Here is a 23,828-nt window from a genome sequence, read left to right as displayed (position 1 = left end):
GGGCCAGTCTAGTGTCCAATCACATCATAGTAACATCACTGGGCCAGTCTAGTGTCCAATCACATCATAGTAACATCACTGGGCCAGTCTAGTGTCGAATCACATCGTAGTAACATCACTGGGCCAGTCTAGTGTCCAATCACATCGTAGTATCATCACTGGGCCAGTCTAGTGTCCAATCACATCATAGTAACATCACTGGGCCAGTCTAGTGTCCAATCACATCGTAGTATCATCACTGGGCCAGTCTAGTGTCCAATCAGGTCGTAGTAACATCACTGGGCTAGTCTAGTGTCCAATCACATCATAGTAACATCACTGGGCCAGTCTAGTGTCCAATCACATCATAGTAACATCACTGGGCCAGTCTAGTGTCCAATCACATCATAGTAACATCACTGGGCCAGTCTAGTGTCCAATCACATCATAGTAACATCACTGGGCCAGTCTAGTGTCCAATCACATCATAGTAACATCACTGGGCCAGTCTAGTGTCCAATCACATCGTAGTATCATCACTGGGCCAGTCTAGTGTCCAATCAGGTCGTAGTAACATCACTGGGCTAGTCTAGTGTCCAATCACATCATAGTAACATCACTGGGCCAGTCTAGTGTCCAATCACATCATAGTAACATCACTGGGCCAGTCTAGTGTCCAATCACATCATAGTAACATAACTGGGCCAGTCTAGTGTCCAATCACATCATAGTAACATCACTGGGCCAGTCTAGTGTCCAATCACATCATAGTAACATCACTGGGCCAGTCTAGTGTCCAATCACATCATAGTAACATCACTGGGCCAGTCTAGTGTCCAATCACATCATAGTAACATCACTGGGCCAGTCTAGTGTCCAATCACATCGTAGTAACATCACTGGGCCAGTTTAGTGTCCAATCACATCATAGTAACATCACTGGGCCAGTCTAGTGTCCAATCACATCGTAGTATCATCACTGGGCCAGTCTAGTGTCCAATCACATCGTAGTATCATCACTGGGCCAGTCTAGTGTCCAATCAGGTCGTAGTAACATCACTGGGCTAGTCTAGTGTCCAATCACATCATAGTAACATCACTGGGCCAGTCTAGTGTCCAATCACATCATAGTAACATCACTGGGCCAGTCTAGTGTCCAATCACATCATAGTAACATAACTGGGCCAGTCTAGTGTCCAATCACATCATAGTAACATCACTGGGCCAGTCTAGTGTCCAATCACATCATAGTAACATCACTGGGCCAGTCTAGTGTCCAATCACATCATAGTAACATCACTGGGCCAGTCTAGTGTCCAATCACATCATAGTAACATCACTGGGCCAGTCTAGTGTCCAATCACATCATAGTAACATCACTGGGCCAGTCTAGTGTCCAATCACATCGTAGTATCATCACTGGGCCGCCATGTGTCCCTGGAAAATAGCGGAAAATAGCAGATCTACAAGCTCACAATGCTTCGCGATACTACGTGTATTGAGCTTGTGGATCTGCTATTTTCACCACTTTTTTTTGTAATGAATGTGGATACGAGGTTAGAACAACAAGAAAGGCTTGTTAACATCTGCTTTCACCTGCTTGTGTGTGTGTGTGTGTGTGTGTGTGTGTGTGTGTGTGTGTGTGTGTGTGTGTGTGTGTGTGTGTGTGTGTGTGTGTGGAAAATGACAGACAGTGAGGAATGTGATTATCACTGTAACAGTTATATTATTAGTAATGTTTATGTGCACGCACACGCACACACGCACGCACACAGAGCTCTGTGGTTAGTTCAGTCAAAATTAATGTGTGAATCCAGGCTCTAAATAATGAATCAGTAGGTCTAGTGTGGACACACTAATGTTGACATGGTGTCGGTCAGAGAACTATTACATGTGAGAGAGATGTTGTGATGGAGACACATTTAGAGTCTGTTCATCTCTAGCAGTGGTTCTGAAATCTACCATGAACTGGAACCAAATGGACCTGAGGGTCCATTTGGTGCAGGTCCCTCTTTGAAAACCGCTGGTCTAAATATATTATATTCATTATATTGTCCAATGTGTGATATAACAATATAACAGTAATGACAACAAACCTATAATAACAGCAGATTATTGTAACTTACTGTATGTTAATGTTTTACAGTTCAACCAGCAGCTGTAGACAGGATGGCCAGTGGAACCTCAGCTTCCATCACTGGTGTGTTCTATCAACCCTTTAGAACTGGGAAAGGATCTGTGTGGTTTTACAGTTCAGCTAAACGTATATATAGGCCTATATATACTTTATAGCAATGTAGTTTTATCAGAAAACTCTTAGGATTTAGAACAGAGGTTCTAGTATAGCAGATCTATAGCATAGCAGATCTATAGCATAGCATATCTATAGCATAGCATATCTATAGGATAGCATATCTATAGGATAGCATATCTATAGCATAGCAGATCTATAGCATAGCAGATCTATAGCATAGCAGATCTATAGCATAGCAGATCTATAGTATAGCAGATCTATAGCATAGCAGATCTATAGTATAGCAGATCTATAGCATAGCAGATCTATAGCATAGCAGATCTACAAGCTCACAGCATGACACTTTGTGCCACGCCTCAGTGTTGAGTGTTTGAAAAATGTGGAATAATAAAAATGTGGAATATTTTCCTTGACTTGAAAACGTTTGAGAACTACTGATTTAGAAGGCATTTGTAGAATCGGCCTCAGGTCTAAATCAGATGAAACCAACAAACTGATACTGGTTTAGTCACATCTGTGATTTTTATCAATATTATGTTTATTTCTCCAACCAGGGAAGAACAGCGAGCCGTCAGAACTGAGCATTGTTCTGATCGGGGGAAGACCCAGTGCAAAGAGTTCAGTAGGAAACCTCATCCTGGGCAGAGATGGTTTTAAAACAAACACAACTAAGAGTGTCATGAGACAAGAGTTAGTGTCAGGGAGACAGGTCAGTGTGGTCGACACTCCAGGATGGTGGTCTTTTCATCCCCTAGATCTGACCCCAAAACTGACCCAGTTAGAAATCCAACATAGTGTGAGTCTGTGTCCTCCAGGACCACATGCCTTCGTCCTAGTGATGCCATTGGACGCCCCAAATGTAGGAACAGATCTGTCAGCAGAGGAGCATGTGAGTCTTCTCCTCAGTGACCGAGTGTGGAAACGCGCTATTATGGTGTTCACTGTAGCTGATAAAACCAACATGAGACCTGATCTCATTAGATCTAATCGTCAATTAAGATATCTCACTGAGAAATGTGAAGGTCGCTTCCATGTTCTTAACATCAGTGACAGAGGAGATGGTAGTCAGGTCACACAGCTGATGGAGAAGATAGATCAGATGGTGAAGAGTAGTGGTGGTCACTATGAGACAGAAGAACACGTCTCAGAGGAACTGAAGGAGAAGGAGAGAACTATCATCAGAAGAGCAGAACAAAGGAGGACAGACTCTCTGAAACGAACCACTGGACTTCCAAAAGATACTGGTACACACACACACACACACACACACACACACACACACACACACACACACACACACACACACACACACACACACACACACACACACACACACACACACACACACACACACACACACACACACACACACACACACACACACACACACACACACACACACACTAGTCTAAGTAGTAATGTACGTACGTTAGTATTATTCTGTGATGTCTCCTGGTGGACATTCTGAACTGTACACTGAACAAACCTAATTAGATATTATGAATTAGATATTAGTAACAACATATAATTTCCTGGACATTGTATCCTGGTTCTTAATCAATCATCATTCCTAATATGGGCATGTCATTACACTGTAGGCGAACATTTCCAAGCAGATCTACAAGCTCAAAACATATTGTGTTAATTGTGAGCTTGTAGATCTGCTATTGTTTGCCATTTGTACTGCGATGAATGATGAAATAATTATATGTCTCCAGTTTTTAAATAAGAAACTGTCAAAGTGAAAGTAAACAATGTTTTCTCTGACAGGACTGACTGACCTCAGGATTCTGCTGCTGGGAGGGCAGAGATCTGGGAAGAGTTCAGCAGGAAACACCATTCTGGGAGGAAGGGGTTTCAAAGTTAGTCAGGCAGGTCAGAGGTCAACACAGTGTGAGGTGAGACAGGGTAGCGTAGCAGGGAGACATGTGACAGTGGTGGACTCACCAGGCTGGCGGTACAACCATCCACTACAGGACACCTCAGAGATGGACAAACTGGAGATCCAGGACAGTGTGTCTCTCTGTCCTCCTGGACCACATGCTGTCCTTCTGGCCGTTCCTCTTCGTAGAGCATTCACCAGAGCAATGAGAGTAGCAGTAGAGGAACACATGACCCTTCTGTCACAGAGCGCGTGGAGTCATGCTATAGTCCTGTTCACCTATGGAGACCGTCTGGGAGACAGAAGCATCGAGCAGCACATCGAGGCTGAAGGAGAAGACCTCCGCTGGCTTCTTGACACATGTGGGAACAGGTACCATGTCTTCAACAACCAGAAGACAGATGACACTCAGGTCACAGAGCTGCTGCAGAAGATGGAGGAGATGGTGGCAGGAAACAGAGGTGGACACTATGAAGATGGTGGAGATGTTTCAGAGACGACGTCAGAGAGGAAGAAGATCAGAGAGGAACATGTCCACACATTGATGACCAAGATACAGAGACAAAGAACTGCTCTGAAAGCTCTGTTTGAAGGTGATGTTCATCTGTGTGTGTGTGTGTGTGTGTGTGTGTGTGTGTGTGTGTGTGTGTGTGTGTGTGTGTGTGTGTGTGTGTGTGTGTGTGTGTGCGTGTGTGTGTGTGCATGGATGGATCCTTTCCTGGTTTTAATGGGTTAAATAACAGTACTTGTTCCTCCATTGAACTGATCTAATGAACATTATATTATTATATTGGTGCTTTAATTAATGCATTTCAACTCATTTACATAATTGATCACATGATACTAGTCAGTATAACTTCAAATGATACATTATGTATTGTTCTGTGGTCAGTTTAGTGCAATCATTTATGCAGTTTAATCTCACTAATGTGTGTGTGTGTGTGTGTGTGTGTGTGTGTGTGTGTGTGTGTGTGTGTGTGTGTGTGTGTGTGTGTGTGTGTGTGTGTGTGTGTGTGTGTGTGTGTGTGTGTGCGTGTGCGCGTGCGTGTGCGTGCGTCAGGAGAACATCAGAGTCTACCAGAGGTGAAGGTGATGCTGGTTGGTGGAGAACAGAATCAGAGAAGCAGAGCTGGAGATCTCATACTGCAGGATACTGTGTTTAAACGAACTCTATACAAGGTGAGTAATATTATATGAATGTGATGTTATAATTATAATGAATGACTTCACTCTAAGTTAATAAACAGTAAAGAGATCAAATATGTTTTCTGAAGATAATGTAACAGTATATAATATAATATTATACTATACATATATATATATATATATATATCTGCTGTCATGAATGTCTATTGATCATGTGATCAGTGAAGTGTCACTGATCAAGACACAGTAATGTGTCATTTTAGATTTGTGCAGCTATTCATAAATATCAGATGTACAGCTCATCCTACGTCACTTCTGCTATTTATAGTTTTTATTTATCTTGAAAATGTAACAACTACTAATTTAGAAGGCATTTGTAGAATCAGCATCTTAACCCATTGTGGGCGGGAACCCCTTTGTGTTTCAAGCATTATGTTATGCTTTAGCTGTTGAAAAATAGCAGATCTACAAGCTCATAGCGCGGCACCGAGTGCCGCGCTATGAGCTTGTAGATCTGCTATTTCTTTTTTTAATCGCAAAAATGCGGCGCAAATCTTTGAATATATATTCTTTCAGAGCGAACGTTTTCAACTCATATCTTTGCTTCTGGGGGGGGGGGGGGGGGTCCCTGGAACAACATATTTTTGAGATGGGGGTTGTCGGCCAATTACATATAATCTTTGGGGTCCTTGACAATAAATATTGAGCACCGCTGATACAGAAACAGAAAATTGTCATGATTTAGAAGATATTTTTTAAATGTGGACGTCAGGTCTGAATGGATGAATGTGTTAATAAACTGCTCTGAACATCCTGTGGAGAAGATAGAATGTCAAATTAACAGCTTTCAGACAGAGTTTAAACTTTTAGAGATTTGTTCGTTTCAGAATTCAGATTAATGAACGATATTAATCCCATATTACTGTCACTGTTAAGCCCAACACACACCGTCTGTGAACGCCGCGCGTCAAAACAGCCGCCTCCGTTATTTTCATTGAACCTATCCCACACCGGCGGCGTCAGACGCGCGCTGGCGCACGTTCACGCCTCGCCTGACGCTCCGATACGCCGCTGTTCTATTTCCCAGGCGTTGCCGCGCGGCCTCCATCGGGGAATCCGTGGGCGTGGCTGGCCAGCCGCGCGGTAGCGCGCCGCGTCCTGTGGGTGTTGCTGTGACGCGCGGCAATACTGTGCCGCGTCGCTGCGCACCCGCATCACAGACGGTGTGTGTTGGGCTTTAGACAAAGTAAATGAGAATATATACATTCAGTGAGTTAATATCTGGTAAGATTTAAGAGCAACTCCAGTGAGGACAGAATAGAGTGAATGCTTTGATTATTATGACTAACATACAGTAAACTTCATATTCCAGGAGTTTAAAACCCAGACTAAACTGACAGAATGTGTCAGACAACAGAGACGAGTTGCTGACAGAACAGTGAGTGTGGTGAACTGTCCAGACTGGTCGACTACACCTCCATCACAGAAGACCAAAGACGTCCTTCTACACGGTGTGACTCTGTGTTCTCCTGGACCCCACGCTGTCCTGGTGACTGTTCCTGTCTGGTCCAGATTCTGTGAAGCTGACAGGAGATCAGTGGAGGAACACATGGAGCTGCTGGGGGACAGAGTCTGGAGACGCGCTCTGGTTCTGTTCACGTGGGGATACTGGCTGGGAGGGAGACGTGTTGAGGAGTACATCGAGGCTGAAGGAGAACCTCTGAGGAGGATCCTGGAGAAATGTGGCTACAGGTACCATGTTCTAAACTCCTACAACTGGGACATTTCAGAAGTCACAGAGCTGATGGAGAAAATAGAAGACATGGTGATGAGGGACAGAGGACACTTTGGACCTTCAAGACAGATGACCGTGATTGAACGACTGAAAGGACAGAAAACCTTAACAGAAAAAGAATGGAAGAAGAGAGAGCAGTGGATGATAGAGAGGATGAGGAGGTCTGTGACGACGGAGCCAGAAGAACCAACCCTGCCAGCTGTCAGGAGAAGGAACAGCATGGTGCACCTTCCTCCGAGTAGTGAGTATCAATATCCTGTCTGCAGCATATTGGCATTGTTCCTGCGTGTGTGCTTGCATGCGCGCGTTCGTGCGTGCGTGTGATGACCTTTTGTGTGTAAGAGGTCAAGAGGAACAGTGTCATGTAGGGTATTCACATCCAGTTGTTTTTAATTTTATATTGTCAGTGTAAATGTGTTGCTGTCTGTTGTCTTGTGTTCCAGTGAGTGTGTTTATATTGTCAGTGTAAATGTGTTGCTGTCTGTTGTCTTGTGTTCCAGTGAGTGTGTTTATATTGTCAGTGTAAATGTGTTGCTGTCTGTTGTCTTGTGTTCCAGTGAGTGTGTTTATATTGTCAGTGTAAATGTGTTGCTGTCTGTTGTCTTGTGTTCCAGTGAGTGTGTTTATATTGTCAGTGTAAATGTGTTGCGGTCTGTTGTCTTGTGTTCCAGTGAGTGTGTTTATATTGTCAGTGTAAATGTGTTGCTGTCTGTTGTCTTGTGTTCCAGTGAGTGTGTTTATATTGTCAGTGTAAATGTGTTGCTGTCTGTTGTCTTGTGTTCCAGTGATTGTGTTTATATTGTCAGTGTAAATGTGTTTCTGTCTGTTGTCTTGTGTTCCAGTGAGAGTGTTTATATTGTCAGTGTAAATGTGTTGCTGTCTGTTGTCTTGTGTTCCAGTGAGTGTGTTTATAGTCAGTGTAAATGTGTTGTCTGTTGTCTTGTGTTCCAGTGAGTGTGTTTATATTGTCAGTGTAAATGTGTTGCTGTCTGTTGTCTTGTGTTCCAGTTAGTGTGTTTATATTGTCAGTGTAAATGTGTTGCTGTCTGTTGTCTTGTGTTCCAGTGAGTGTGTTTATATTGTCAGTGTAAGTGTGTTGCTGTCTGTTGTCTTGTGTTCCAGTGAGTGTGTTTATATTGTCAGTGTAAATGTGTTGCTGTCTGTTGTCTTGTGTTCCAGTTAGTGTGTTTATATTGTCAGTGTAAATGTGTTGCTGTCTGTTGTCTTGTGTTCCAGTGAGTGTGTTTATATTGTCAGTGTAAATGTTTGCTGTCTGTTGTCGTGTGTTTATATTGTCAGTGTAAATGTGTTGCTGTCTGTTGTCTTGTGTTCCAGTGAGTGTGTTTATATTGTCAGTGTAAATGTGTTGCTGTCTGTTGTCTTGTGTTCCAGTGAGTGTGTTTATATTGTCAGTGTAAATGTGTTGCTGTCTGTTGTCTTGTGTTCCAGTGTGTGTTTATATTGTCAGTGTAAATGTGTTGCTGTCTGTTGTCTTGTGTTCCAGTGAGTGTGTTTATATTGTCAGTGTAAATGTGTTGCTGTCTGTTGTCTTGTGTTCCAGTGAGTGGAGGAAGTCGCTCTTCAGGATATGACACCGCCAGTGGAGCTCCAACCTTCACTGATGCTGATGTAAGTGTGAGAGAGGAAGATGTTTCATAGATGAAACTTTAGTCTGACTTTAATCACACGCATTTAAGTTCTCATTTCGTTACTTTATGTTTCATTGTATTTCCAGTCTGTGGTGACGGGGCTAGAAGAATCAACCCTGCCAGATGTCAGGAGAAGGAACAGCATGGTGCACCTTCCTCCGAGTAGTGAGTATCAATATCCTGTCTGCAGCATATTGGCATTGTTCCTGCGTGTGTGCTTGCATGCGCGTTTGTGTGATGACCTTTTGTGTGTAAGAGGTCAAGAGGAACAGTGTCATGTAGGGTTTTCACATCCAGTTGTTTTTAATTGTATATTGTCAGTGTAAATGTGTTGTTGTCTTGTGTTCCAGTGAGTGTGCTTATATTGTCAGTGTAAATGTGTTGCTGTCTGTTGTCTTGTGTTCCAGTGAGTGTTTATATTGTCAGTGTAAATGTGTTGCTGTCTGTTGTCTTGTGTTCCAGTGAGTGTGTTTATATTGTCAGTGTAAATGTGTTGCTGTCTGTTGTCTTGTGTTCCAGTGAGTGTGCTTATATTGTCAGTGTAAATGTGTTGTTGTCTTGTGTTCCAGTGAGTGTTTATATTGTCAGTGTAAATGTGTTGCTGTCTGTTGTCTTGTGTTCCAGTGAGTGTGTTTATATTGTCAGTGTAAATGTGTTGCTGTCTGTTGTCTTGTGTTCCAGTGAGTGTGTTTATATTGTCAGTGTAAATGTGTTGCTGTCTGTTGTCTTGTGTTCCAGTGAGTGTGTTTATATTGTCAGTGTAAATGTGTTGTTGTCTTGTGTTCATATTGTCAGTGTAAATGTGTTGCTGTCTGTTGTCTTGTGTTCCAGTGAGTGGAGGAACTCGCTCTTCAGGATTTGACACCATGAGTGTCGTTTCAAGCCAGGCAGAGACTGATGTAAGTGTTTCCATTGTGGTCTATGTATTACATTAATCAACATAGCATAACACTTTGTTGATAACTAAGAGCTTTGGTTACAAATTAAAATGTAACTGATCATATTTGTCCATTGTTGTTTTTATATAGGAAGATAAATCAGATTGAAGTGCTGATGATATTTGTGCTTTTTCACTAATTAAAAATTTCCCTCTTTCCTGTTGATATTGTGACAAGGAGACACGACAGAAGAAGACTCTGTTTGAGAGACTGACAGGAGTTAAAACTCTAACAGCAGAAGAATGGAAGAAGAGAGAGGAGGAGCTGATCGAGACGATGTTGACGTTTGTGATGACGGAGCCACAAGAACCAAGTAGTGAGTCTTACTGTTGTCCTCTTATGTGGACACACATTACTTACTAAAATGTGTGTTCATGCAGTTTCATTAAAGAATGATCAGTAGGCTGCTCTGAGATGAACATTTAGGGTGACCAGATGTCCCCCGGCCGTTGCGTGGAGTCTCTCATTTCCAAGACTTTTCAGGCGTCCCACAAAGTGACTGGCAGGCATCAGTGTTCAAATTGAGACCCTGTCCCACATTGTGACTGACAGGCATCAGTGTTCAAACTGAGACCCTGTCCCACATTGTGACATGGCAGGCATCAGTGTTCAAACTGAGACCCTGTCCCACATTGTGACTGACAGGCATCAGTGTTCAAACTGAGACCCTGTCCCACATTGTGACTAGCAGGCATCAGTGTTCAAACTGAGACCCTGTCCCACATTGTGACTAGCAGGCATCAGTGTTCAAACTGAGACCCTGTCCCACATTGTGACTGACAGGCATCAGTGTTCAAACTGAGACCCTGTCTGTCCCACATTGTGACTGACAGGCATCAGTGTTCAAATTGAGACCCTGTCCCACATTGTGACTGACAGGCATCAGTGTTCAAACTGAGACCCTGTCCCACATTGTGACTGGCAGGCATCAGTGTTCAAACTGAGACCCTGTCCCACATTGTGACCCTGTCCCACATTGTGACTGACAGGCATCAGTGTTCAAACTGAGACCCTGTCCCACATTGTGACTGACAGGCATCAGTGTTCAAACTGAGACCCTGTCCCACATTGTGACTGACAGGCATCAGTGTTCAAACTGAGACCCTGTCCCACATTGTGACTGGCAGGCATCAGTGTTCAAACTGAGACCCTGTCCCACATTGTGACTGACAGGCATCAGTGTTCAAACTGAGACCCTGTCCCACATTGTGACTGGCAGGCATCAGTGTTCAAACTGAGACCCTGTCCCACATTGTGACTGACAGGCATCAGTGTTCAAACTGAGACCCTGTCCCACATTGTGACTGACAGGCATCAGTGTTCAAACTGAGACCCTGTCCCACATTGTGACTGGCAGGCATCAGTGTTCAAACTGAGACCCTGTCCCACATTGTGACTGACAGGCATCAGTGTTCAAACTGAGACCCTGTCCCACATTGTGACTGGCAGGCATCAGTGTTCAAACTGAGACCCTGTCCCACATTGTGACTGACAGGCATCAGTGTTCAAATGCCCTAATTAAGTCAGTCCTCTAATAGTTGGCTTTCTGTTGTAAAGCTCTCTCGTTGTCTCTTTTCCAGCAAGATGTTTTTAAGCCTGTTATAATAATAGGCTGACATGAGAAATATCCCCTAGGCTACAGTAGGCCGGCCATACCACCATTTAGAACAAAATGTGAGGGTTTGTGTTTTTATTCTAATTGTAAATGTGTGGTGTGTTGTGTTGTCTTGTGTTGCAGTGAGTGGTGACACACCTTCTGCCAAGGTCTCAGATTGGCTGAACAGATATCCTGGACCAATAGCGCCCTCTTCAGGACATGACACCATGAGCATAGCTGCTCCCAGCCAGGCAGACACTGGTGATGTGACGAGTGTGAGAGATGAAGATGTTTCATAGATGAAAACTTTATTAGGCTTGAGTTATACTTTGTTGCACACACCGGTGTCACACGGATGAATAGCAGATCTACAAGCTCACACAACTAGTAGTGATGAGCATTGTTGTTCTTTTCAGTGAATCATTCAGATCAGATCACTAAAACTTTACTTTGAGTTGTACAGATCTACATTATTGTATTAATATTATATGAACATATTTCTACATTGGTTGGTGTTTAAATCACTTTAGGTTCATGTTTATTGGTCTTGATTCCTTTGTTAAATGTATTTTATCATTATATTTCTATAAGTTGTTGAATAGTAAGTACAGGCTGATATTTGCATATTTCAGTCATATTGACATAATTGTCCCTTTCTGTAAATCTCTATTGGTCAATAAATTTAAACCCACACCAGTCGGACTGTGGACATTACAATGCATACATTTACAACCATGTGATCTTTCAGTCAGGGAACATTATTAGTACACTTCTGGTAAACAATTAGACACAAACAGGTCAAATTAGCTTCAGATGGACAACATTCAACCTCATCCACACCACAGTATAATGAATTAGTATTACTGTAAATGACTTTAACCCCTAGGACACTAAACCTGGGTGAAAATCACCCAGACAATTATGTTGCTGATGTGGGGCTACCAGTAGTCTGAAGAGAGTGGTGCAACAGCACCCCCTATTGGTACTTTAAACATAGCTGTTCATTGGAGTGGTTGCAGCACTCAACAATGTTATGTATTAGGGGCAGAATAATTTCCATAAAACCTACATTTCTAAACTTAAAAGCAAATGCCCAACATGTATTAGATATTGGTCATAACTTATGTTTGTGTGTAGAAACTTGCATGCATTTCGATCGAGGATCCTGGGAGTAGAGAGATTTGAACTGTTTTTATTTTAACCCATTCTGGGCGGGAACCCCTTTTGGTGTTAGCATTATGTTATGCTTTAGCTATTGAAAAATAGCAGATCCACGAGCTTGTAGGTCTGCTATTTTTGAAAAATCGAAGAACGACTGACATAGAAACATAGCTTTTTCAGAAAACTGTCAGGATGTAGAAGACATTTTTAGAATCTGATCTCAGGTCAAAATGGTGGGACATCTAAAGGTCAGAGAACGACAGTTGTTCGGCATGAGGAGACGCATACGTTTGCCGACGGTCAAACTGTTCATGAGCTATGCCTGTTCAAAGTTAGCATTTTCAATTGAGTGCTATAGCGCCACCCTTTGGCCAATGGTCGTGGGCTTCGCGCCCTCGCTCTACCATTTTGGGAAAACTGACTGCACGGGTATGCGGGAACGCCTACCGAGTGGCAAAAAACTACTTTCTGGCCTTGACAGTCCGTACATCCACACAGAGAAGTCATGTTTGACTGCAGTAAATTACTTTATCCATCAATCCATCTTCAACCGCTTATCCGTAGTCGGGTCACGGGGGCAACAGCTCCACCAGAGTTCTCAAGAGCAACATTAGTGACTTCCTCCTGGGGGGATTCCGAGACGTTCCAAGGCCAGTGAGCCGATGTGTTTCCTCCAACTGCGCCTTGGTCTGCCCCGGGGTCTCCTCCCAGTGGGACGTGCGTCGAGGACCTCCCTGGGGCGGGGCCTGGCGTCGTCATGAAAGGGGGCGGGACTGGGCCTGGCGTCGTCATGAAGGGGGGCGGGACTGGGCCTGGCGTCGTCATGAAAGGGGGCGGGACTGCGACACTCTATATAACTATGGTTCTCTGACACATTTCTCTGTGGTAACGTGTGATACAAATCGTAATCATATTGACGGTAACGTGTGATACAAATCGTACGACTTTGACGTTGAGTTAATGCTCTCAAGTTTATTTTTGGCAGCGTTAATAACTCCAAAACATCTATTTTGCAGATCATCATGATTTAAAAATAAAAAAGGAAGATAGAAAATAAAATAAAAAACAGAGGGAAAAAAACAACCACACTCAAACACAAATCTAGATCAAGCTTATTTTTGCTATTATTAAATACTGTATAAAATTATTGGTTCACTATAAAAGTATTGGTTCTATGGCATAGAGTCATGTATAAAGGCTCATTCATAGTCTGGATTTTCGGTGGTGAGGTGACCACCGAACTACAACATGACGTCACGAGCCGCGGTGAAGAGCAAACCACCGCCACCGCCCCAGTCCTTCTCTCTGTTTTTACTCACCGCCACCCAACGTTATTTCAGCTCCGGTGGTCACCTCACCACCGGAGAGAGGTGGTCACCTCACCACCGAAAATCCAGACTATGAATAGGCCTTAAGTCTGGATTTTCGGTGGTGAGGTGACCACCGAAGCTGAAATAACGCTGAACGGTGGTGAGTAAAAACAGAGAGAAGGGCTGGGGGCGGTGGTTTGCTCTTCACCGCGGCTCAGTGACGTCATGTTGTAGTTCGGTGGTCACCTCACCACTATGAATGAGGCTGGACTCTATGGTGCTATGGCATCTCATCCTTTCTAAATCCAGACTATGAATGAGGCTGGACTCTATGGTGCTATGGCATCTCATCCTTTCTAAATCCAGACTATGAATGAGGCTGGACTCTATGGTGCTATGGCATCTCATCCTTTCTAAAGAGCATATTGCGGTCAGCGTTAACAGTGAACAGGTACGTGTGCACAGGAAGGGAACAGTGTTCAGGGTTCTACAGCAAAAGGTTCTCAACGGTCGGCTCCGGGGACCACCCGGGGGTCCAAATGGGACACTTAACGGGTCACACCGAGCACTAGAACTATACCTCAGTGGTCCGGGGACCACCAGGGGTCCATGAGGGGGGTAACCAAATGGACCCTTATTAGACATTTAACTCTCAATTAAGAGAATGTAGAAGAATAGTTTTTTGATCAACGTTTGCCTGTTATCTCTCCTAATGGTACCGACATCAATACAGCCTGTTATCTCTCCTAATGGTACCAACATCAATACAGCCTGTCATCTCTCCTAATGGTACCGACATCAATACAGCCTGTTATCTCTCCTAATGGTACCAACATCAATACAGCCTGTTATCTCTCCTAATGGTACCGACATCAATACAGCCTGTTATCTCTCCTAATGGTACCAACATCAATACAGCCTGTTATCTCTCCTGATGGTACCAACATCAATACAGCCTGTTATCTCTCCTAATGGTACCAACATCAATACAGCCTGTTATCTCTCCTAATGGTACCGACATCAATACAGCCTGTTATCTCTCCTAATGGTACCGACATCAATACCGACATCAATACAGCCTGTTATCTCTCCTAATGGTACCGACATCAATACAGCATGGAACTGTAGGACAAAATATTAATTCTGTAGTTTTGGGTCCGAGAGGCTAAATCTCAACAAATGGCGGTCGGTGGCTCAAATGCCGAATTAATGAATAATGGACCTTGATGAGAAAAGCCTGTAACTATATTGTATTTTTATTTTATAGTCGGTGTGTGAATTCTGCCGTCCACTTGACACTTGAGAAGGATTCGTAAAACTAAATGTCTATATTTCTAGTGGTCAGTGTGAATGGTCCTTTAAAAAAAAATACATTTCACAACATGTTTGTAATTTCAAATTCCATTTTGAACCATGATAGCTTCATTGAAGACATCCATCCGTAGTTCAGGTGACTGATATTGTTCTAATACATGGTTTTCTATGACTTTTTACATTTATTTTGTGGGTTTTCTTTTATACTTTATTCCATTTGAACGTGAAACATCCCTGTGAACTCTCGAGGGTTCAAACGGACCCAATTAACCCATTCTGGGCGGGAACCCCTTTTGGTGTTTTAAACATTATGTTGTAATTTAGCTATTGAAAAATAGCAGATCTACAAGCTCGTAGCGCGCCACCGAGTGGCGCGCGACGAGCTTGTAGGTCTGCTATTTTTGAAAAATCGTGAAAATATTGATTTCAGAAAACTGGAGGATTTAGAAGAATTGTTTTAAATGTTGAGGTCAGGCCTAAATGGGACCCTTAACGAGCCTGCGGTTTAAATGAACACTGAGGATTTTACAGTGTAGACTGAAGTCTACACTGTAATCTATTACAGTGTAGACTGTAGTCTACTGTAATCTATTACAGTGTAGACTGCAGTCTACTGTAATCTATTACAGTGTAGACTGTAGTCTACTGTAATCTATTACAGTGTAGACTGAAGTCTACTGTAATCTATTACAGTGTGGACTGAAGTCTAGTGTAATCTATTACAGTGTGGACTGAAGGCTACTGTAATCTATTACAGTGTAGACTGAAGGCTACTGTAATCTATTACAGTGTAGACTGAAGTCTACTGTAATCTATTACAGTGTAGACTGAAGTCTACTGTAATCTATTACAGTGTAGACTGAAGTCTACTGTAATCTATTACAGTGTAGACTGAAGTCTACTGTAATCTATTACAGTGTAGACTGTAGTCTACTGTAATCTATTACAGTGTAGACTGAAGTCTACTGTAATCTATTACAGTGTAGACTGAAGTCTACTGTAATCTATTACAGTGTAGACTGAAGTCTACTGTAATCTATTACAGTGTAGACTGAAGTCTACTGTAATCTATTACAGTGTAGACTGAAGTCTACTGTAATCTATTACAGTGTAGACTGAAGTCTACTGTAATCTATTACAGTGTAGACTGAAGTCTACACTGTAATCTTTCCCAAGAAAGTCAATAAAAAATGGGGATCCGTGAATCCGTGGCTGAGAATCAACTGATCTACAAGTGGTAAGACTGTCCAGATGCTCAGGGAGTCTCTGAGCGGACCCCCATTTGAAGAGATAATGCCAGGGACCCCCCATAAGAGATAATGCCAGGGACCCCCCATAAGAGAAGATTTTTTTGGTACGGCTCTAGCAGTGATTCTCAACCCGTTTAATTTCAAGGACCCCCCAGTTTGACATGCATTCGTCTATACGGACCCCCCCATTTAAATGGCATTTCTATCTCTGGGACCCCCAACTTATATTGTAAAATCAACGTTAATTTAACTCTGAGAGTGTGCAAATTTGTACACTCTCAGAGTTACAGACCCATAAGGGTCCATTTGGTTCCACACTTGATAGCTGGGGAGTGGGGACTCCCAGGGAACTCCCTCAAGGACCCCTGGGGGTCCCCCCCCCACACCACTAGTCTACAGTTGGTGGTAGGACTGTCGGATGTTCAGAGAGTCTCGGAGCATCAGGTCTCGGAGGCGCCACAGCGCGTCGGCCATGGTGCTGTGAGCTCCTTTACTCTTCAGCCAGTGTCCGGGGAGACGGCTCTCCTGCTCCTTGCTCAGGTACGAGTCTCGCCTCTGAGCTGCAGCGACCAGAGAGAGAGAGAGAGAGAGAGAGAGAGAGAGAGAGAGAGAACGCACTGGATGGTAAACGGTGCTTTTAGATGCATTTCACACACACACCTGATGGTGGAGGAAACCATGCAAGGCACCAACCTGCCACTACAGGAGCAATTAGGGGTTCAGAATATTTGCTCAAGGACACTTCGACGCTAACTCTAAGTTCGATCCAGTTACCATCCTGTCGCTCTAACAGGCCACTGTACCACATTAAACCACACGTCCCATATATGGACCTTCAGAGCTTCCCTTCCTAAAATGTATTACTGTATTCATGGCCCGGCCATAAAGTCAGGAGAAATTCATACATTGAAGTTTGAAATTATAACCAGGGCTGATAGCAGAATTTCTAAGGATTCCCGATTTCATTTTTAGTTCATTAAAACCCCTTTAGGTGTTAGCATTATGTTACGCTTTAGCTATTGAAAAATAGCTAAAGCTATTGGGTCTGCTAAAATAGCAGCTTGTAGGTCTGCTATTTTTGAAAAATCGAAGAACGACTGACACAGAAACATAGCTTTTTCAGAAAACTGTCAGGATGAAGAAGAACATTTTTAGAATCTGATCTCAGGTCAAAATGTGTTTTGTTCACAGCACAGGTGTTGTTTACAATGTAGGCTTTAATTTAGCTCAACTTCCAACCAAAGACTTGGTTTGCAGTTAGAAGGTGACTTTGTCCTGGTCCAAAAGGTAAAGTATAGCAGGAGAGACAGCAGAGGTATCTTCATTTAATATAACAACACAATCAGTGCCGGAAGTCCTTCAAAATAGCAGCTCTGGGGTGCCGGAAAGACATGGCCGAAACCCATGACCCGGAAACAATCCACTAAAAAAAAGTTTACTTTACATTGCGATCGTTTTAGTTTGTACGATATATGATCCAAAAAGCGTTCATATTTTGCGGGAGAGACGGATGAGGAGCAGAAATGAAGCGCCAGTATATCGATCCGTTCAACACCACGGAGAGCGCCCTGGATTAGGAGAGACGAGTCATTCTTTCCGCCGCGCTAACGGCTAAGTCAACGGTAAGCTAACATGAGCCCAGAGTGTAGCATACGGTAGCCGAAAGGCGAACTGACAAATAAAAAAAAGGAAAAAATTCAGAATATTCTTATCTCGCCCCGTATCATTGAGGATGCACTAGGACGTCCTCAGAGGTCCTATGGACGCCTCGATTGGGACCCCTAGGACGTGTGGCGACGTCCTAAGTACGGAAGCGGAAGCGGTTAATACTCCTCTAAACAGACATAATGAGTGAACAATCCATCCAATGGAATACGAGCAGACGGACGGTAACGGTACCTTTGAGCGTTTGGTCCCACTTGCTGACGGTGCCAGACTCGGCGTTCAGCCCTTCGATGTACTTGAGGTAGGCCTCCGAGTGCAGCACGCGCTGCGTCTTGGGCGGGGGGGCCACGAACATGGGCGAGGTGGGCTGGCCCTGGCCGGGGTAGGGGGGAGGGGCATGCTGCCCGGGGCTGAACATCCCAGGCTGGAAGACAAAAAAATAAATCACACCTGTATGAAGCGAGGGGCGCTCTTATCATCATTTGACGTCCTGTCTCGCTATAGCGCACATAGGCTATCCTACTATCACAAACAATACGCCCTGTGTAGCCTGGCTATTCCTGTGTGTGTGGCGTGCACGCAGAGCGAGAGAGAGAGAGAGAGAGAGAGAGAGAGAGAGAGAGAGATGCGTCCAGTGTCCCGTATGGACACATACGGACGGGAACCCCTTTTGGTGTTTTAACTAAGCATTATGTTATACTTTAGCTATTGAAAAATAGCAGATCTACAAGCTCATAGCGCGCCACCGAGTGGCGCGCTATGAGCTTGTAGGTCTGCTATTTTTGAAAAGTCGTGAAAATGTGGTGCAAACCTTTGAATATATTCTTTCAGAACGAACATTTTTAACTCAAATCTTTCCTTCTGGGGGGGTCCCTGGAACTACATTTTGAGATGAGGTCCAATAGAGATAAATCTGGGGGTCCCTGGAACTACATTTTGAGATGAGGTCCAATAGAGATAAATCTGGGGGTCCCTGGAACTACATTTTGAGATGAGGTCCAATAGAGATAAATCTGGGGGTCCCTGGAACTACATTTTGAGATGAGGTCCAATAGACATAAATCTGGGGGTCCCTGGAACTACATTTTGAGATGAGGTCCGTGGTCCAATAAATCTGGGGGTCCTTGAAGTGAAAGAGTTTGACCACCACTGACAGAAATGTAGGTTTTTCAGAAAACTATTAGGATTTTTGAAGACTTTTTTTTATCGACATCAGTCCAAAATGGATTAAAACCCTAGTGTGTAGGGGCCATTGGAAGACTTTTTTTTTTTTTTTTTTTTTTACATCAGGCCTAAATGGGTTAAAAAATAAAAATAATAAAACCCTGTGTCATGTGATCCAGAGTACATTACCTGTTGCATGTAGTGGTTTCCAGGGACGGGACTTCCTGCCATGCCATTCATACCAGGACCCATCATACCTGTCAATCAAAAAGGAACAATTCATTTTTTATACCAGGACCCATCATACCTGTCAATCAAACAGGACCAATTCATTTTTTTTATACCAGGACCCATCATACCTGTCAATCAAACAGGAACAATTATTTTTTATACCAGGACCCATCATACCTGTCAATCAAACAGGAACAATTATTTTTTATACCAGGACCCATCATACCTGTCAATCAAACAGGAACAATTATTTCTTATACCAGGACCCATCATACATTTTTTTTTTTTTTATGTTTTTTTTTTGTGGCTTTCGCCTTTATTTTATATTTTTTATGGAGGGACAGACAGTAGGCTGACATGAAATGGGGAGAGAGATTGAGGGGGAAGACATGCAGTAAAGGCCGTCGGGATCGGGAGTCGAACCCGCGGCCACACTGCCAGACTGGATTACCAGCCAAGGTGCCTGGACCACTGAGCCATGGCCCAGGCCCCATCATACATTTTAGTCGACTAAAATCTGTAGACTGTAGATTCAGTCGACTAAAATCTTATGATATGTAGTCGACTAAACTAGACTAAACACACAAAACAATTCATTCATTTCAGTTAGAAACCGCAGCGTCGGGCTGGGCCGTGGCTCAGCGGTCCAGGCACCTTGGCCGGTAGTCCAAGTCTGGCAGTGTGCCCGTCTGTAAAACAACTGCCCTCTCCAGACCACGAATGTAGCATTTACTACATGATAAAATAAATGCAAATGCCCTCCTCTCCTTTCCATGCCATGCCGGAAGGAAGGCAGCATTCAGGAGAATTGCGTTTATTTCCCCAAGTCTCCTGAACTTATAAACACATCATTTTGCGTTGAACAAATTGGTTTAGGAACCCATATCGTTACACACCTGCATCTCCACTAGCTTTAGAGTGCTGGGTTGCGCCCCGGGCGGAAATTGCAGATCTACAAGCTCACAGCGCGTCGCGCTGCGACGCGTTGTGAGCTTGTAGATCTGCTATTTTCTCCCCAAAAGTGCCCCAGCCCCTGCCCCTCTTAACACTCTCTGCAAGCCCCCAAAGGGAGCAGGTCAAGTGGCCTTACCCGGGTGGGGCATGCCAGGGTGAGGGTCTTACCCGGGTGGGGCATGCCAGGGTGAGGGTCTTACCCGGGTGGGGCATGCCAGGGTGAGGGTACCCAGGCATGCCGGGCTGCAGGTGGTGGTGGTGAGGGCCAGAGCCGTAGGGTGGCATTGGGGGGGCCAGGCACAACAGGCCCTCGTGATGGGGGGGGCCCCCCTGCATGGGCATGTAAGGATAAGCACCCATCATGCCTTGTGGTGGTGGTGGTGGGGGGGGGGGGGGGGGGGGGGTGGAGAGAGAGAGAGGGGGGGGGGGGGGGCAAGGAGAAGGACAACAACATATCCATGCATTAAGTGACATGCAAGTAGTGACTAGGAGATTACATGCCATGGTAGAAAGGTTCTTTGAAGCTGCTATAAGCAATAATGTCAACATTTTAATGACCTTTTTATTTGTTGGTATCGAGACATCCAGCAATGAGTAGAACGCTACCAAAAACAATGTAGTCTCTGTGACACATCTACGGGCCGCAATCGGCATTCAAATATTTTCCTAGACCAATGACAAAGCTTCTAGGAACATCTTTGAATGCAGATTGCGGCCCCTAGATGTGTCACAGAGACTAACATTTTTTGGGGAGCGTTTTACCCATTACTGGCTATCTGGAAAAAAAAATCTTTAGAATTTTGACATATTGCTTATAGCAGCTTTAAGGGATGTTGGTTTGGTTAAAACCAAAGTGTTAAAAAGCTCTATTTGAGATGGTAATCATAGAGTTTGTTCAGTACCAGGGGGGTTCAGTACCAGGGGGGTTCAGTACCAGGGGGGTTTCCAGCTCTTTAGCCCATAAAGACAACTACAAATAACACCTGGACCTCTTTGGTGGGGACGTAGCAACTACAAATAACACCTGGACCTATTTGGTGGGGACGTAACAACTACAAATAACACCTGGACCTCTTTGGTGGGGTCGTAAAAACTACAGATAACACCTGAACCTCTTTGGTGGGGACGTAGCAACTACAAATAACACCTGGACCTATTTGGTGGGGACGTAACAACTACAAATAACACCTGGACCTCTTTGGTGGGGTCGTAAAAACTACAGATAACACCTGAACCTCTTTGGTGGGGACGTAACGACTACAAATAACACCTGGACCTCTTTGGTGGGGACGTAACTACAAATAACACCTGGACCTCTTTGGTGGGGACGTAACGACTACAAATAACACCTGGACCTCTTTGGTGGGGACGTAACTACAAATAACACCTGGACCTCTTTGGTGGGGACATAACAACTACAAATAACACCTGGACCTCTTTGGTGGGGACGTAACAACTACAAATAACACCTGGACCTCTTTGGTGGGGACGTAACAACTACAAATAACACCTGGACCTCTTTGGTGGGGACGTAGCAACTACAAATAACACCTGGACCTCTTTGGTGGGGACGTAACCACTACAAATAACACCTGGACCTCTTTGGTGGGGACGTAGCAACTACAAATAACACCTGGACCTCTTTGGTGGGGACGTAACGACTACAAATAACACCTGGACCTCTTTGGTGGGACGTAACGACTACAAATAACACCTGGACCTCTTTGGTGGGGACGTAACCACTACAAATAACACCTGGACCTCTTTGGTGGGGACGTAGCAACTACAAATAACACCTGGACCTCTTTGGTGGGGACGTAACGACTACAAATCACACCTGGACCTCTTTGGTGGGGACGTAGCAACTACAAATAACACCTGGACCTATTTGGTGGGGACGTAACCACTACAAATAACACCTGGACCTCTTTGGTGGGGACGTAACCACTACAAATAACACCTGGACCTCTTTGGTGGGGACGTAACAACTACAAATAACACCTGGACCTCTTAGGTGGGGACGTAACAACTACAAATCACACCTGGACCTCTTTGGTGGGGACGTAACAACTACAAATCACACCTGGACCTCTTTGGTGGGGACGTAACAACTACAAATAATGGCAAGAAAGCCTTCTAGCATGGAATTCTCCTTTAAAGCATAATTATTATTATTTTATTTTTTTGCCTTATATAGGTTTTCAACGTTACCCCAACGTTCAAACCCTGAATTTACCACGATCCAAAATGTATATAATAATCCATTTTTAATATTTTATTTGGATGACACTAAAAAAGAAAACCTTATACTAATTGCAATAAATACTATTGCAATTACTTTTGGGTCAAATGGGACCTGTTACTCCAACAAACTCTCTAGTCCATACAGGAACGATTACTATCTGAATATAGAGCTTTTCAACACTTATTTTAACAAAAACCAAACCTCTTACAGCACCTCAAACTGCTAACGATGCATACAGTTGGAGGCCATCGATATTGTCCTTTTATTTTTGCTGAGGTTTGCGTGATCTGCGCAAAAGGACAGTTAACCCATTTTGGGCGGGAACCCCTTTTGGTGTTTTAAACATTATGTTATAATTTAGCTATTGAAAAATAGCAGATCTACAAGCTCATAGCGCGCCAACGAGTGGCGCACTACGAGCTTGTAGGTCTGTTATTTTTGAAAAATCTTGAAAATATTTATTTCAGAAAACTGGAGGATTTAGAAGGATTTTTTAAAATTTTGAGGCCAGGCCTAAATGGGTCAAATGATAAGGGACAATATCGGTGGCACCCAACTGTACACTGACTCTGACGTGGCATGAGGAGGACGTTAGTTAGTAGTTAAAACGGCCATGAAGGTTATAATATGAACAGAGAATAACAGCCATGAAGGTTATAATATGAACAGAGAATAACAGCCATGAAGGTTATAATATGAACAGAGAATAACATCCATGAAGGTTATAATATGAACAGAGAATAACAGCCATGAAGGTTATAATATGAACAGAGAATAACAGCCATGAAGGTTATAATATGAACAGAGAATAACAGCCATGAAGGTTATAATATGAACAGAGAATAACAGCCATGAAGGTTATAATATGAACAGAGAATAACAGCCATGAAGGTTATAATATGAACAGAGAATAACATCCATGAAGGTTATAATATGAACAGAGAATAACAGCCATGAAGGTTATAATATGAACAGAGAATAACAGCCATGAAGGTTATAATATGAACAGAGAATAACATCCATGAAGGTTATAATATGAACAGAGAATAACAGCCATGAAGGTTATAATATGAACAGAGAATAACAGCCATGAAGGTTATAATATGGACAGAGAATAACAGCCATGAAGGTTATAATATGAACAGAGAATAACAGCCATGAAGGTTATAATATGGACAGAGAATAACAGCCATGAAGGTTATAATATGAACAGAGAATAACATCCATGAAGGTTATAATATGAACAGAGAATAACATCCATGAAGGTTATAATATGGACAGAGAATAACAGCCA

General features: G+C 43.5%; 2 protein-coding genes across 2 annotated transcripts in view; one reads left to right on the top strand and one right to left on the bottom strand.

Moving 5' to 3' along the window:
* The window catches only part of LOC306913802 (GTPase IMAP family member 8-like), a gene marked incomplete at its 3' end in the record, with an annotated part of 81,873 nt that extends 72,122 nt beyond the window's left edge, over window positions 1–9,751 (top strand). The window contains exons 4-10 of the mRNA XM_079490615.1: window positions 4,105–4,708; window positions 5,176–5,294; window positions 6,634–7,297; window positions 8,618–8,685; window positions 8,792–8,870; window positions 9,537–9,604; window positions 9,734–9,751. Of these exons, the coding sequence (XP_079346741.1) occupies window positions 4,105–4,708; window positions 5,176–5,294; window positions 6,634–7,297; window positions 8,618–8,685; window positions 8,792–8,870; window positions 9,537–9,604; window positions 9,734–9,751 (1,620 nt within the window). The remainder of the gene's footprint in view (window positions 1–4,104; window positions 4,709–5,175; window positions 5,295–6,633; window positions 7,298–8,617; window positions 8,686–8,791; window positions 8,871–9,536; window positions 9,605–9,733) is intronic.
* Window positions 9,752–16,006: 6,255 nt separating this feature from the next.
* Window positions 16,007–23,828, bottom strand: part of LOC306913801 (protein polybromo-1-like) — an 89,718-nt gene continuing 81,896 nt past the window's right edge. Inside the window, exons 21-24 of the mRNA XM_079490614.1 lie at window positions 20,490–20,654; window positions 19,294–19,361; window positions 18,175–18,364; window positions 16,007–16,835 (exon numbers count right to left, since the gene is read on the bottom strand). Coding sequence (XP_079346740.1) covers window positions 16,669–16,835; window positions 18,175–18,364; window positions 19,294–19,361; window positions 20,490–20,654 — 590 coding nt within the window. The 3' untranslated portion in view covers window positions 16,007–16,668. The remainder of the gene's footprint in view (window positions 16,836–18,174; window positions 18,365–19,293; window positions 19,362–20,489; window positions 20,655–23,828) is intronic.

The sequence above is a fragment of the Electrona antarctica genome, assembly GCF_951216825.1.
Source record: "Electrona antarctica genome assembly, chromosome: 21".
In the NCBI taxonomy this organism is placed as follows: Eukaryota; Metazoa; Chordata; class Actinopteri; order Myctophiformes; family Myctophidae; genus Electrona; species Electrona antarctica.
This window is presented reverse-complemented; position numbering and strand designations above follow the sequence as displayed.